At 39.3% G+C, this 17,375-nt stretch overlaps 1 protein-coding gene across 4 annotated transcripts in view; it reads left to right on the forward strand.

The window, feature by feature from the left end:
• 14-3-3zeta (tyrosine 3-monooxygenase/tryptophan 5-monooxygenase activation protein zeta) overlaps nucleotides 1–17,375 on the forward strand; it is a 52,059-nt gene that overhangs the window by 17,547 nt on the left and 17,137 nt on the right. For 3 of the 4 annotated variants that reach the window (XM_065230181.1, XM_065230184.1, XM_065230183.1), the window contains exons 2-4: nucleotides 10,651–10,802; nucleotides 10,878–10,991; nucleotides 11,073–11,199. In XM_065230181.1, coding sequence (XP_065086253.1) covers nucleotides 10,741–10,802; nucleotides 10,878–10,991; nucleotides 11,073–11,199 — 303 coding nt within the window. In that variant the 5' untranslated portion in view covers nucleotides 10,651–10,740. Of the gene's footprint in view, nucleotides 1–9,822; nucleotides 9,848–10,650; nucleotides 10,803–10,877; nucleotides 10,992–11,072; nucleotides 11,200–17,375 lie in introns of those variants that run through there. The other variant, XM_065230182.1, reaches the window with a different exon arrangement.

Consider the following 17,375-nt stretch of genomic DNA (forward strand, 5'->3'; position numbering starts at 1 on the left):
CTGAAATTCAAGTTTTGTTTGCTATTTAGCCTGGAAATGCTCATAGTCCCATTTGGGTCAATTCAAAGTAGATTGCGTCAATCGAAAATACAAATCGATTACAGAATCTTTTACCATGCGTTTATTGCTTTGTTGTTGTCACTTTTATTTGGAATCGTGCAATCACGAAACAATTGCGTAGCTGTAGCTACATATCCAAATTATGAACTGACTCTTATCTGACTCGAATCAGATCAAATAACGCTCGGCTGATTGCTTTTAGATTCGGCTGTAGTGTTTTAGATTAAATCCTCTGTTCAGACTTGCAGTAGGGATCGTTTTGGTAAACTAATGCTGATTGTAGCGATTTATAATAGGTACATAAACACACACACCCAAACACACACACGCACACACTCATGACTATAAACAGAACATCAAATGATAGATCCCTCGAAAAGAACTAAACTTATCTTTGTTTGCTAATTCCGTTATGTTACATGGACGATCCTATCAAATCCCTATACTCCAGACTTCAACGATCCCCAGGGAAACTTGCAAAACTTGTTGCTTGTAGTTTGTGGCCACACTCTCTTCTTATACTTCTGTCCTTGATTATCTTGTCTTGCATTCCTAATCTCTACTACTGGATTAACAAACTGAACACAGTCAAAACACGATATATCACTAAATGATAACTTTATGGACACTTGAAATAGAATTTCAACACGCAAATTAATTAATATAAATCAAAAAATGTTAAATATGCTGACGACAAAAGACGCAACAAAAGAAAAACACGTCAGCTTTCAAGCGCGGCCCACTGCGATCCTGGATTCTAAATCAACCCAATAATGGATTTTCTTGACATCCTATTAGTACAGATAGTAAGCCTACACACAAGGGGTGGTCACTCTACACACTGATTTTGCGTGCCGGAAATGCCAGGGTAACGTTGCATGTTGGTGAATAATTACATGTTTGGCATCCCGGTACTTTGACAGAACACAGAACAAAAATTATATCAACACAGTTGATGTGCAAGCTGCTCCAGACATTATTTGGCATTGTAATCGAATCCTCTTTCGCTTCCTGGGCATCAGAAATTCGCGGTTCTAGTTCTGAGGTGACAACATTTTCCTAACACTCCCGTGCACTTTCCACCTTGTTGCTATCTTCGGCACTGCCCTCAACTTCCTGCGCATGGGCAATAGGATCTGCGCTGAGAGGGAATCCATTGCGTGACTACATGGTTGCGATTCCCTATAATGTGTGTATCAACAACAATGATTCAATTTTATTCAGGCTCACAAATAACGCAGTGTTGCCAGTACCTTTAAATATTGTGAAATTTCTCACCATGGATGAGTGCCAAATAGTGCCAATGAGTGTACCCAGATGTGCCCAAGTTACTTTTTGGCACACTGTACGGAGTGATCATCCCCTTGTTTATACAAGAATCATTATGGCAAAAGGCTACAATAAGGAGAACAATAAGTTCACTTTTGCCATAGCCATGCTATAGCAAAACGATATAGTGCTTCTCAGAATGTTGTAAAAATTTGTAGTTTTGTTCCTTATCGCAAAATATTCGAACTATTTTTTTTTTTCATTTTGTCATTAGGGTGACCATTTCCATGTAAGGGTGGTCCAAAAAATCAATTTATTTTTCAAAAATGGCTTTTTTCAAAAATGATTTTTTTTTTTCAAAATCTTATAACTTTTGAACCACTAGGCCAAAGTCAAAGATCAAAATATCATATGAAAAGAAATTAAAAATACTTTTCATCATTGTTTTTATATATGTGTAAAAAATCTTAAATTTTCAAGGAAAAAATAAAAAAAACATATTGCGCCCTCTGTCAACAAACCATGAAAATCATTAAAAAAAAAACAAATACAGTCAATGCGTGTCTGTTAAAAACCCTATTTTTATATTATTATATTTTTGAAAAGTGTTTTTTATTACCCTCCATTTGATATTTTGATCTTTGAAATCGACCCAGTGGTTCAAGAGTTATGAATTTTTGAAACCATTTCAACATGGAAATGGTCACCCTAATGACATAAAAAATACGGATCTAATATTTTGCGATAAGGAACAGAACTACACAATTTTACGAAATTCTGAGTACCACCATATTTTTTTTTTGCCTGGGATGGCTGAATTCCGATGTAATCTTCACATGGCCAGTGCAGTATGATATAAGAAATGAATGATAAGGATCTGACTTGGAATCCGTTTAGCAGCAGGAGTTGAGCAGAAGGATTGTGGGGGTTTGGTAAAATCTATAATTTGAACCACCCTTTTGCTCCTTTGTTTATAACTTTTCACTCAGTTGATGAAACTTAGTTTTACTTAATGAAATTGATAGGTTAGGTTCAGAGCATAGAGTTTTAAAATCACAATATTTAAATTCATACCAATGCGTCGTATCATTGCACAGTTTTTTCACTGCATCATTCAGAAGAAAAAATGTGTCAGCATTCGTCCCCCCCTTCATACCAATCTCTTATGTGTAACGTACCTATAGGAACTTCAAACTCTTTTTTAACAGTTGGTTCAAGAAAAACCATTTTTCAACAGAGTGCTCCACTTTGTTCAAACGGTTCTAAGTTGGGTCTCGATTTGCCTCCCAAAATATGAACTCTTTAAGTAAGAAACTGGCTTGGCACAAACCATTTGAAGTTGATATGGAAATTACTATGGATAAAACCAAATATTTGATTCATGTCTAAAGTCTGGTCCACTTTGAATTCGGACACATAAAACCAGGGGTTTCTCGGGATTGAATTGACGTAAGAATGTAATGTAGTCAAAATGAAGGTATTTTATTGTACTTTAATAAAAACAAAATATTACCGTGATTCTTAGCCGTAGGCTAGTTCATCACGTTATATAGCAAATGGTCAGGCTAGATCCTGCCTCAACAAAATGGGTGTGACATTAACGTGACGAATAACTGGCTCTGATTACTCAACGAATGAGATAGACAACAGTTTAAAAACTTAATATTAAAGCTTCTGACACACAGCACGTGTTCCACCGAAGCGAAGGTGCTGCAAATTGAACAAACCTTGCGGAAAGGTGTCCCACCGAAATTACAGGAAATCCTCGAATGGCCGGTCCGTAGTCTTGAGATGATCCGCTGGTCCTTGTACTTTTGACTGTCCAGCAAGGAGCGTACGGTTTCCTTGATCTTCCTCAGGAAACCATTCCTGCTACCAGGCTTATAGTATTCACAATCCAACGCCTGACATCTAGGAGGGGTACGTTCCTGGTGTAGCGGGGACGGGATGCACCAGATCCCGCCAGTATGTCCGCAGCCTCGTTTCCGGGAACACCGCAGTGTCCGGGGATCCACGTAAAGACGGTTGAAGGTGGGGCGTACTGTGTAATGGCTTGTATCCAGGGGTGGCTTCCACCATCATCTGCCGCACACTGGACTGTTCGACCTAAGTGGCCATTTTTTTCCAACATCGAGCTATCTATGCAGCGTCCTGAGTCGTCTTTCCAGTTTTCTTTAACTTCCGCTTGATAAATGTCTAATACTTTTTTTCATTAGGTGGAGTTGTGGACAGTTGGGTGGATTGATATCCTTATCGATGAAATCCACGTCCCGGCTGTAGTGGCAGCTTGACAAATCTAGCCAGAGCTTCACTGGACCTTTTTGAGCCTTAATGGAAGGTAGTATACACATTTCTCCAGGCACTCTTGCTTATACAACTTCGATTCGATCGTGTTGCTGGTGATGAAAAGCAAATTCCTTGTCAGATCATCAGATGGGTGAATTTATCGGCGAAAACAAACTTGAATTTACTAGGGACATCACCCCGTGCTGTGGACAGATAAAACTTTTGTCCGAGAACCTGCTTGAACGTAATCTTGACACAGGTTTCGTTGTTCATGCAACGCATCCTCTGTACATCGTCAGAACCCGATCGTACAACTTCCGGACACTAGATTCTGCTTCATCGTCTTGCTCGGTTGCTTGGAGACACGAAGATGCATAAATGTCTTTCAAAAGACCATTCAAATGGTCTTGGCAGCCTAAAAAAAAATATAGTAGTTTACCTGCTGACTCTACTGAAACACTGGAAGAAATGATGAGGACTCACTTCCCAGAGTCGACTCCATTTTCACCTGAAGAACAGGACTTTGAAGTGGCGAAGCACGAATGGTCAATAGATGCCTATCGGAAACTTGTGAAATCTTCTAGAGTTGAATGGGAATTGAGTTCTTTTCAATCATTCAAATCTGCCGGGAAAGATGAAATATTCCCAGCATTACTTCTACAGGGGGAAAGAATCGCTCAGCCCCCTCCTTACTGAACTATTCAAAGCCAGTGTAACTCTGAGCTACATACCAAAAGCAACGAGAAAGGTGCGAGTTGTTTTCAATTCAAAAGCTGCAATAAGAGATAAAACGACTCCGAAAGCCTTTTATCTGTTCTGTTAAAGACTATGGAAAATTTTTTTCGATGATTTCATCAAATCAACAAGTTTAGTGAGGTTACTTCTTAGCAAATTTCAATTTGCTTATCAATCAGGTAAATCTACGATAGCGGTTCTACAATCGCTAGTTAGAAAAATCGAGAAATCGCTTAAAGTCAAGGAAATAGCCGTGGTTGCTTTTCTCGATATTGAAGGTGCATTCGACAATGCATTCTACTGCTCAGTGCGTTCAGCTATGGCAGCAAAGGGGTTGGATAACTACCTGGATAATGGATAACTATTGGATAATGGCAATACACACAGATCGAGAAATATCTGGTGATCTTGGAGATGCCCAACTAGCTATAAGATCGGTGAAGGGTTGCCCTCACGGAGGGGTACTATCACCCTTATTGTGGTCTTTAGAAGTCAAGAACTTTAGAAGCACTGCTTAAAAGTTTGGTGGAGCAAGGTTTCGATGTGATTGACTACGCAGATGATGTGGCCATTATGGTGCGTGGAAAATTTGAAAATACGATTTCTAATCGGTTACAGACTGCGCTCAACATGATCTTCAACAGTTGAAGATGCTAATTTCAAATAACAGACTAAAGCGGTAATTTATATTGGTATAAAAATTACCACTTTAGTCTGTTATTTGAAATTAGCATCTTCAACTATGTAAATTGTTGACTTCACGCAGAAGTAATACTAAACATATAGTCAAAGTATGATCTTCAAGTCAGTGTTCACTCGGCTGTCGACAGAAGCAGGCCACTCTCGATGTGTGCCACGCGATCGTCTGTTTTCTCGGCATTGTGTGGTCCTCCTCATTGTTCTTCATCAGCAGTTCTTTCGGTCGATGCGTCGTCGACTTTGGAAAGCAATCGTTTAGTGATGACCAGTGTGTGAGTGCTGACCACCTTTTGCGTCCATTGCTGCAATGGAAGCGCTCTGACCCCCGTTGGCGTAACTGTCATACAATGAAACCACTGGAAGCGGCTCTAGTTCTGATGGAGGAGGCTTTTTGGATAGCGGAAGATAAGGTGTTTATTGTGTTGTACCTTTTGACTGTAGTTTTAAGATGTATTGTATAGTGACCAAGAATCATCGGCTCTGTAAAGTTAATTCGATGATAAGGCTCAATATCAAATAAATTAATAAACATTATCTTCAAGTGGTGTAGGAGAGAGAGCTTAAATGTAAACCCTTCAAGAACTGTCATAGTACCTTTCACCAAAAGAATACAAGTTATGTTGGTTGGTACAGCCTACTCTAGACGGCTTTGGAACGGAAACTAGGAACTCTCATCTCGATAAGGTTATCACTAAGGCTAGAAATGCGCTATGGGTTTGCAGTAAAGCTGTGGGGAAAACATGGGGACTACGACCAAACATGGTGTACTGGATATATTCAGCAATAGTTAGACCAAAAATTACCTATGCTTCACTGATAGATGGCCCAAAATAAATGAATCAAAAGAAGGGGCAATGAAAAGTATATCATATGTTGCCTTGGATGCCATATTCTCAATATTCTGCCCTTGCATCAATTTGTTAAATTAGAGGCAGCAAAATTGTTTAGATGGCAATCAGGTAAGGCATTTGAGTACCCTTAAGGATTTCAACTTAAATTCAGCCGTTAATACAGTGGAGGATTGGATGACAAACTATGATGTTCCCTTCAAAGTGGTTAAATCAAGCCGCCATTTATGGGAATCTGGTGGGCCAAATATACGTCCAGGATCTATTGTATTTTACACCAACGGGTCGAAAATGGGTGAAAATACTGGAAGTAGGGTCTATGGCTCTGGAGGCAGTGATGTTGTACCAATGGGACATAGTCCCACATTATTTCAAGCAGAAATTCAACCAATCATTGAATGTGTGAATAGCTGCCTAATAAGAAAATACAGGTTTGCTAAGATCTGTATATTCTCGGACAGCCGAGCAGTTCTTAATGCGCTTAAACTGTAAAACAATTGGCCAACAGGAACGAAGCTACATTGACCGGTCATTGTGGTATTGAAGGAAATGAAAATGCCGACAGTCTAGCAATACAAGCTTCTGCATCCAGCTTCATCGGTCCGGAACGATTTAGTGGAGTCCCTGAATGCACTCTGAGGATGGAACTAAGAACGTGGGAAACGTCTATGGTAGAATCTAATTGGAATGCCACGGATACATCCAGGCAAGCCAAAAGATTTATAACACCGAGTGCTGCCAAAGCTCGGATCTTGCTTAAATCTTAGGAAAACAGATCTTCGTGTAGGAACTGGTCTAATGACTGGTCACTGCCCTAGCAGATATCACTTAAATAAAATTGGAAAAAAATCAGTTTAGCGATGTCATTTTGAAAAAGAAACTGCTGAACATATACTCTGCAATTGCGGAGCACTGATCAATCAAAGAATGTCAATATTTGGAAAAGGGCTATTAGGACCCTTTGAAATTTGGCAAAGCAATCCCAACAGGGTATTAGACTTTATAACACGAGTTGAGCCTAGGTTCATGCTATGTCAGCCAATGTCTATCAAGCTTTAATTGTGACAACCAAATTAAATATGGGTCAAAGAACAATATCCCTAAGTAATGGCCGCAGTTGCAAAATCGCTCTACCGACGAAAAAAAAAATCAGATGAGTATTCATAGCGATTATGGATCATTTTCAAATGAACCTTTGTATCATATGGTCATTTTACTTAGTAATTTAGTGAGTAAATTGAACTCAAATTCCAGTCGGATTCTACGGCTGTGCAGTGGATACATGTTGATATTTTCCAAAATCACTTAGCTCCGAGAAAATTGAATCCACTTCGAAGATCAATGTTGACGTTAGGATAGAGCGGGCCTAGGTTTGACAGTTCGTATATATTGTAAACAGTGCCGTCCCGTTTTTAGCAACTTGATCTCATCAGTTAATCCTTTCCACAAATTGTTGGCAGGTAGAAGGCAAGCTACACTTTAAGATTATTTCCAGGCTTGCTTCCACTCACTTGCTATAAAAAAAAATATTTTCGGAATTTTGAAATCATTAGATATTATAATGATATTGTGTACTTGCTAGATACAAGAAGAGGTTGAAAGGCAAATGTTTGACACATAAAACCTGTCAAATTCGTTTTCAGATAGTCTCAATCAGCGATTTTACGACTCGCGAGCGTTCACTCTGAGTGAACGCACACGAATCTTGAAATCACTGATTGTGACACTCTGAGAGCGAAATTGACAAATTGCATGTGTCGAACACATACTTTACAGCTTCTTCCTTTAACTTACATATGTTGTACTCCATCATAATAACATCTAATGATTTCATAATTCCGAAAAAAAACATTTTTTATAGCAAGTGGAAGCAACCCTGATTATTTCATAGATTTCGGTGAAATTTTACCGAAATCTCAACAGCTGAACGTTCGGTAAACAGTTCGGTGATTTTTCACAGTTTTCCTGTAATTATCAGTGAAGAATTTCGAACGTTCAGCTGATGAGATTTCGGTAAAATTTCACCGAAATCTGTGAAATAATCTTAGTGTGTAGTTAGCAATTGCGTTATTTAAATCAAGTGCAAAACCGCTGGCCGGACTGAGCAGTTATAACATGTTATAAGCCTATCTTGATGACATTTTTCTTGTCGATCATTATCATAACATGTTATAACACTGTAGTCTGATCGTGGTATAACACAAAATCCTACTTAGATTGTTCTTGAAAATCATGATATCCACCACATGTTCGACCAACTCTATTTCGGCAAATGTGAGTTGAATTTTCCGAACTCAATCCATTAGTATAATCCTAGACTGAGTAAAATTTTCATGGTTTTTCCTCAAATTCAACGCACTTCTGCCGACATTGAACCGACTCGAACGACAACTTTGACCGTGCACTAAAGACTATGTTCAATCTGCTGTGCGGTAACAAGCCGACAAGCTTCGTTCAAGCACACTTTTCCCCCCACTGTACCAAAGAGTCTTTATAAGCCGTCCATTTACTGACCGTACAATATACTGTCCAACTCTCACAGTTTCCCAATTCCCAATCAGCCGTGTCCGTTTTATTTTTATTCTTTTATTTTTCCACGCCATCCCATGCGGATTCTTCAAAAGCAATACGGACACATCGCAAATTCAAACTGCTGCTATCCACCCACCTAACCGAGAGAAGATTGATTTGGTCTACTAACATAAAAATTACCTTTAATCAACTTTCCAACGTTAACTCCGACACACACACACACACTCATATACCTAAAGCACACGGTTTGCAGTTTGCACGTACGCCTATGTGCAAGGTACGTTTCGCAAGGATAATCTCCCGGTGGACCAACGACGGCAAAAAGCCCTCCGCTTGGAAACAGGCTTCAGCATTTTGTTGCGAGACGAACGAGCTTTTCCGTTCCGCAACCATTTTTTCTTTCTTTCCTTGGGGTGGTGCTAGTCAAACAGTCTAAAATTGGGAATGTTCCAAATCGTTGAGTCAGTTGTTGGGGATGTGCTGATGGTGGAAAAGGGGAAAGCAGGAAAAATTCGAGTTGCTGCTGCTGCGGATGATATCACTTGGATGGCAAGCAGAGGAAAATATTTTATTGATTTTTCGCCGACCCGACGGTGATGGCGTCGACGGCGAAGACTGCGAATTGTGGAGACATTCTGCTGCTGCTGCTGCTGCTGCTAGAATAGCGCAAACATGTGGGAGGAAAGAGGAAACAGCGAGCGCCCATATCCAGAACAACGGCGCAATGAAGAAAGCTCTACATGGCCATTTGTCTGCCAACGGGGTTTACTACTGCGACGTGAATTGAAGTACATAAGGAGACGAGCTTTTGTTATGTTTTCGACCAAGAGTACATAGTGTGAAAGCACACTCACTCATTCGTTCGTTGCACAAAAAGCTGGGCTACAGCAGGTTCGGGCGCACCGCACCGGATGATGACGATGATGATGATGGAGAACACCACAGGACTTTTGGAGGCAGTTAGCAGCATAGCCATCGAGCACAGTACAAATAAGGATATTCCCACGGTTCTTAGTGCTCGCGCTCTCGCTCTCTCTCACCAAGTAGGCTCTGGCTCTCACATTCTGTGGAAACATACCAGGCTACTCTGATGCAGACTTGGTTCGATAGGAGGCGGCTCCACATTGTGCCAGAACAGCCGGAGGACACACAAGAAGAGAACAGTCGGTTTCCAGCTTCAGCACCTGTCCATCCGGAGCGACACGACGGCTCCAAAGTTGTGTGAGACCAGAATATTCTGGTTCCGTAGTTCTACGTTGGTTTTCCTCTTTTTAAAAATAGTCAGTGACAGTTAGAAAGGAATCCCGCAGCGTGAAACTTGGAGAAACATTTGCCTACGGACAGTACTGTGAGTGCGCCGTGTATTACGTCATACTCGGGCGTCACGTTTCTGTCGTGGAACGCCGCGTTCGTCTCATGTGAGTGTGTATTACCGTACTGACATATAACTGTACAATACTGCCGTTGCCTCGAGGTGCTTAGTCATCGCAATAATTTAAAGCTACCCCCTCTCGCCATCACCGTTAGTGCGTCAAATTTTCACCGATTCAATCGGACTTCTTTCGGGACGACATTCCAATGCTAGCTTCGATTATGGTATTGCCCCACCCAGCAGTGGCAAAATCTGTTGCTCCGTCGAAGGCGCATCCCACGGAATCCATTTACGGCTAATTAAGCATCACGTGGATGCAGGGGAAAAGTTCGCTAGCAACCGCATTATATCATCTATTATGGCACAGTGCGAAAAAAAACATCGGAATACCCCTCGTCATTATAAAAGGCTTTTTTTTTAGTCCGATCCGATCTATTTACACATTGTCTCTCGCTGTCGTCCTACTTTTGAGATCTCCATCTCCCCATTGCCACACACCACCATCCTCCGCATTATTAACAAATAGAGTCTCCCTGAATCCCCATCCCAACGCTGCTGTCACTACATACTACACCGCACCGCTCGCCTACTTCTCCACAGGGGTCAACTATCGATTTTTTGCATCGATACTTACCGTCAACCACCAAGCAGTTGTACCTGTCAGTGTGTTGTATGCATCGAGTATAGTTTGAGTGCTGAAAAACCTTGAAGTCGTCGTCTCTGTTGGACCTGTGCGTGACCGTGCCTCTCAACCACGGTGTCGTCACGGCGGCGCTGCTGCTGAACCGAAACCGAACCGATCGATCTTCTACATTGTGTCCTCCTTCATCTCCCTCTTACCCCGAACAGGAACATCAGTACCAGCGGCGACAGTAACAGAAGCAGCATCAGCTAACTCACCACCACCACCACCACCACCACCACCAGAACCAGAGCAAAATGTCTACCGTCGACAAGGAGGAGTTGGTCCAGAAGGCTAAACTGGCCGAACAATCGGAACGGTGAGTCGAATCGATCTACTGTCTATCCACTTTCCATACCGAATGCCAATGCCTAATAAATTATTCCCCGGGCAGATATGACGACATGGCACAAGCGATGAAATCAGTGACAGAAACCGGAGTAGAACTATCAAACGAAGAACGAAACCTGCTATCTGTCGCCTACAAGAACGTCGTCGGTGCACGAAGGTAATTTTTCTTTTTTGTGGAATCCTCTTAACAATCTGAAAATCCATACCAATTATCCTTTCTTCCATCCACAATAAATAGATCGTCATGGCGAGTAATATCGTCGATTGAACAGAAAACCGAGTCCTCTGCCCGCAAACAGCAACTAGCCCGGGAATACCGAGAACGAGTCGAGAAAGAACTTAGGGAAATCTGCTACGAAGTATTGGTAAGTCTTTTAACCCTCAATAGATCATTGGCTATATTCACGATTGTACCTTACTTCGTTTAAAACAAAAATGTTTAAATTGACAATCCAGAAGGTGACGTTTGGCTGTACATCATCTGGGCATCATAGACATATTTGCCATTATTGAAATCAAAAATGAAAATAAAGTTGATAATCGGTGGAGAAGTTTGGTAAAATTGAAAAAAACATCACTACCCGAGCAGGAACCGATAACATATGAATATCTCAATGTGGTATGATATCTTATTTTGATATGCTTGTGGTATAAAACCATCATTTGATATTATTCAGTTATCGATATATTTCGTAAAATATCAAATAAATACCAAAATAACAAAACGTGATCTTTCAGTTTTTAAACAATAACACCTTAAAGAGCTATTGGATTGATTAGTTATCCTATTTCCGTTCCTGAATTTGGTATTAATAAGCTATTTTCTTCTGCTCGGGTGTTGAAAACAGTTTGACAGATAAAATGAGGGGTTCGTGGATTTTCCTATGTTTCGAGGGGTGCATCGATTAGCTTGGTACCGAAGATAGTACCAGAGCTGAGCCAAAAAGTTGAGCACGTATTCTTCTGGTATCCAAATATAATTTTGTAGTATTTTGCATGCAATGTTTTAGTATTATTCTTTGGTATTTTACCTCTGACATGATTGAAACAAAATTTTGGAATCAGGAACAGAATTAGGTCTTCATAAGCTATTTTCCCCTGCTCGGATACTTTACTCGATCCCTCCGTAGTTCGATATTCGCCCTAACATGATGGAACTCCGGGTTACTTCCAAAATGGGCAGTTTCAAGCCAAATAGCGAAAATAATGCCGATTGGCATGAAACTCTTCATAAATATTTGTTATGGGTAATCATTCACATTTGTGCAAAGATTCTGTAATTTTGAATCATGCAATTGTTTGTTTGAAAATGGCGTGTTCGACATTTTTCATAAATCATAGCAAGAAAACGACACTTTTAAAAGTGAAGCCTTCTTGGAAACATTTTAAATAACAAATAACGGTACATTTTTAAAGTAATTTTGGGAAAAAATCCTAAAAATAGTTTAAAATTTAAACAATAAAAAATCTCCCAAACAATGGAAATCATTCAATCAAAAACTAAAAATATTTTGTTTATTTAAAAAATGCAATACAAAACCAAAACAATAACACACAGGTAGTCTTTTGGTATCCAAATATCAATTTTTGTAAGTATTTTGCAAGCTTTTTTGTTGGCATTATTATTTGGTATTTTACCTCTTATGTCAAGCTGATTAACACCAAATTTTTATATCAGGTCAGAATTAGGTATTCATTAAATATTTCCTCCTGCTCGGGAGTGAACAGTCAATCACTAACTAACTAAATTATGTATTAGTTCGTTATACCTTATTTCATACCTCAATTTGGTATTCGTAAGTTATTTTCTCCTACTCGGGTTCTGTCATTTTTTGCTTGACATGCATTTGACGAGGCAGAACACGTGCAAATTATAGTCGCTATATTCATAGTCTGGCGGATAGAATCTCGGGAACCAATTGAGCTGTCAAATAGCGGAACCAATCGAGCAAATCACAACCCACAACTGAAAAGAGCACATCAGCTATTGCGAACAAAACTTCGGAAACCGTTTTCTCGTTACTCAAGGCTTGCCTACGCAAACTAACACCATCTTTAGGTTGTGGAAAGTTTTCCCTATCCGATAATGCTGTTAATTTACCTTCGATTGGAGTGGAAAGAATAATCAACGTTTTGTTTATAAAAGTTGATAGTACCTTTTCAGTTGTTGGTCTACAATATATTGATAGATCGAAATTCCATCCGCCAGACTATACATATAGTGACTATAGTGTGAATCGGTCCTACTCGCACTCATTCGATCGGATGGCGCACTAGTGTGTGTGCAGTAATCTTATACCTGAGTTAGTACGCATACTTCTGTAATTTACGTAAACAAATAGTAAGATGTGTACACAGTCGAATAGGTGGAGCTGATGTAGAAAAGAAGAATGATTCATCGGATTTTTTTAATATCCGTATTAGCACGGTCGGTTTGTCGGGCTCAAATTCACCTCCATAGCTCGATATATTCTCCCTAACTCGATTTAATTGATATCGAGTTTGTTTTCCCCTGTTCGGGACATACAACCCCTCCGACCAGTAATTTGATCTATTGTAGTACATCCCGTATCCTTAGTTTAGTGCATGTCGTATTACCGGTGGAAACTAACGATTTCAAATTTGCTCACTACTTGACTTGCCTATTGGTCCCAAGCAAATCGATTAACATACCCCATTCTAGTCGAAATTCTAGTACTACACTATGTTTGTTTTGATTCACTATGAAAGCTTGACAGATAAAATGAGTCGTTCGTGGATTTTCCAATGTTTCGAGGGGTGCATCGATTAGCTTGGGACCGAAGAGAGTACCAGAGGTGAGCCAAAAAGTTGAGCACGTTTCTTCGGGACCTTCTGGTCTTAGAGTTACCTCTTTGGTATTACCAACAATCAATACGAAACTAACGATTTTAAATTGGCTCACCACTTTAGTAGCCTATTGGTCCCAAGCAAACGATTAACGTACCCTATTCTAGTTGAAATTCTATTACTACACTATGTTTGTTTTGATTCGCTATGACAGTTTGACAGATAACATCAGGGGTGTGTGGATTCATGCAGAACATGCAGGGGTGAGTGAAATAGCTTGGGACTGCTTGGGACCGTTGTTCTGGTACTGAGTGAGCCAAAAATAATAATGATTTTCTTCGGGACCCAGTGGTCTTAGAGTTACCTCTATGGTATTACCATAGAGGTAACTCTAAGACTAGAAGGTCCCAAAATAACGTGCTCAACTTTTTGGCTCAGCTCTGGTACTCTCTTCGGTCCCAAGCTAATCGATTCACCCCTCGAAACGTACGAAAAACCAATAACCCCTCATTTTATCTGTCAAACTTTCATAGCGAATCAAAACAAACATTGCGTAGTACTAGAATTTCGACTAGAATAGGGTACGTTAATCGTTTGCTTGGGACCAATAGGCTACTAAAGTGGTGAGCCAATTTAAAATCGTTAGTTTCGTATTGATTGTTGGTATTACTCCATCACTATTAAGAAATGATGAAATATTCGATCTTGATACAGTTGTCATTCTTGCCTTCATCGCAAGGAATCTATTCTAAATGAAAGGTCCCGTTATTTATACCCTTTCGAAGATTGAGAGCACCCTCCAAAGACGCGCCCTTATGTCATTCAAAATAGGATTTCTTGACAACAAAATTAAGCAATGACATCGATAATGACCATGCATCAGAACCCTAGTCTTAATCAGAACCCTAGTCTTAATCAAACTAGAGTTCAACGAATAGAAGATAAGGAATCACATAGGTGAATACTAACTAAGTAATTTTTGCCTCGTTTCAAGATCATCCTTGGTCCAAGCAACCCGAGGACTTATCACTATTAACAAGGTATACAAAGTAAAAAGGGCTAAGATGCGTTCCTTTGATTACTGAAAAATCCTGTTCCTCTAGTTTGAAGAAGTCAGAACTAGGAATCGGTGATAGATCTTACCTCCCGTAACGTACCACGAAAAGATGATCGACCCACGTTACGAGGCTGATATCGAGTTTGGCAGGGTTGACTGTATTTCAAGCATGGGAAAATTCATTCACTCGCACGAGCATCACAGATACAAAATAAAACAAGTGTGAATTCTTCCAACAAAGTGACGCAGGCACATATGCCAGGCTAGCTCAGTTGATCAACCAAAGTAGGCTGAAGTGACGTCATTAGAATCGTTAAAGTAAACAGTGCAGAAGGGAAATCTTTTTTTTTTTCACAGGTCATGGGTTTTTGACGTGCCAGACGGGATTTGAATTCATTCGGGTTTTGGCAGATGGTGGCAAACCCGCAACTCAAGCAGCTCTAAGAAACTGCAACAAAATAAAGTTCTTTTGAATCTCAGCATTATAGAGCAGGAACCCAAAAGTAGGTAAAGCGGTTAAAGTAGTTTTCATTTACTTGTGTGCAATTCGTACGGAATTTTCCACTAGCTTTCTACCCAAAAGTAATTTAGTTGTATCAATTATATCGAATATTAACAATATGATCCATTCATGTTTTTTCCAAATGTTGTAATGGCGATCCGCAAAATATTGCTTCACGCACCATCTAGCGTTGAAAAAGGTCAGCAACAATCATTCAATTACAATCGAGGGGTGCGAATATAGCACTTATTACAAAAGTAAGAGTCAAATTATTTTCATTAATTACATTGTGCATATAACTTAATATATCACTTAATAAACTTTGTCTGATATGTCACTGTTGTCATCAAATAAAATAAAATGCTGAAATAGATTCATTTGAAATATTAAACAAATTTTCATTTGGTTTACCCCTCGTGACCATAAACAAATACATTGGTAGCCTTTTTGGCCACAGAGGTGCTTTCATCGCTAAAAATTCGGTTTGCCACCTAAGCGAAAGAGTGGATCATATTGTTAATATAATGTATTTGATTGTATCCAAAAGTAGGTGAATATGATTATACTTAACGTTGGGTTCCCACAGTTTACTATCCCTATTGGGTGGTTTTGCTCCTCGGTTTTTGACAACATTAAAAGGAGAAAAGACTAGTCAGAAGTAGGTAAAAGCGAACTGGCCGTTCGGTACTTTTTTCTTACCGTGTAGGGATACTAATAGCTTCGTGTTTCGGCAGCAGTTCCTTTTTCCTGACATTGAACCAGCGTTGCCAGATATACCGATTTATCGGTATTTATACCGATTTCCGAACTAGATACCTATATACAGATAAGATTCCTCAGAATACCGATTTTTGAAATTGAATACCGATTTATACCGATTTTTAAATGATCAAAATTATGTTTGCCTACCCGCGCTCGAATTTCGGTAAAAATTACTGAGAGAGACTTGTACCTTTTTGAATAACCCAAACTTTTAAAACCCGCAATATTCTTTAAAAAAAATCATCTTTGAAAATGTCATATGATTGATACTCTTTTGACTAATGTTTCCATTTCTTCACCGTTTTTGGCTACCCATGAATCGAGAAAACTGTCGATGGCTCTCTCCGGTTATTCTTAGAGAATCGCGATATACTTTTTAAACATTATTTAACTTCCTAAAGTTTTTGTTCATTTTTTACTTCCTGAATTTTCCTCCACCTTACACCATAACTTAATTTTCGATTCCTCCCGAAAACTTATTTCAAACACCCTTGGAAGCTTCTTCAGCCATCGCTTCCGTCTTCTCACACCAGTTTTTTTTTTTTTCAACTTTCGCTGAACATCAGGGATGTTTCCAGATGTTTATTGCGGATTCACACTAGCTGCAGGAACTTTTAAGAAGTTCTGAAACTTCAGAAAAGTCTAGACTTTTGAGTAATATCCAATAAATTAAAGATAGTTTCATTAACTTCTGTTCAAATTCCAAAACCCGAAAATTTAAGGAAAGTCCAGCGAACTCCAGTGAACTTACCAAAACATCAGAAATATTTTGGAAAATTCACTAGTTCAAAGAACTTTAGGGAAATTTAATGGCTTTCAGGAAATTTAAATTTGTTTCAGAGAAATGAGAGAACAGAGAGAAAAATAGGGACGCTCCCTGATGATCAATTAATTTTAAAAGAAATGCTGATATTTTAAAGAATTTCCGAGAAACTATGCTCTACAAATTTAGGAAACGTAAGGGAAGTTACATGAACATTAGAACATTGTGAAAACATTTTATGGGAAATTCCGTGCCAAGAATAAAAATTTTTAAAATCGGGAAGATCAGTGATCTTTAGTGCTAATGATACAATAAATTCAAGAAAATTTTGAGAGCACTTCAAGAAAGTCCAGGTACCTTCAAAGATGATTATAGATATTCAGGTAGCCTCATTATAATCAGGGAAGTTCCGAGTACTTGGAGGATGATCAGATAACTCTATAAAAGTCTCATTAACGTCAAGAAAACTACAAGAACTTTTAAGGGATTCCGTGGAATTATGGAATATTCCTAAGTCCATTTCAGGAATGTTCTGAAAACTTCAGGGGCATTGCGGTGTCTTCAGGGATGTTTTATGAATATCAGGACAATTTGCTGGATCATTAGAACATCTCCCAGAAATCTCTTTCTTCCGGAATTATGTCCTTGC

Source organism: Ochlerotatus camptorhynchus, unplaced genomic scaffold (assembly GCF_037179485.1).
Source record: "Ochlerotatus camptorhynchus isolate MF236.1 unplaced genomic scaffold, CSIRO-AGI_Acam_v1.1 ptg000328l, whole genome shotgun sequence".
Classification (NCBI taxonomy): Eukaryota; Metazoa; Arthropoda; class Insecta; order Diptera; family Culicidae; genus Ochlerotatus; species Ochlerotatus camptorhynchus.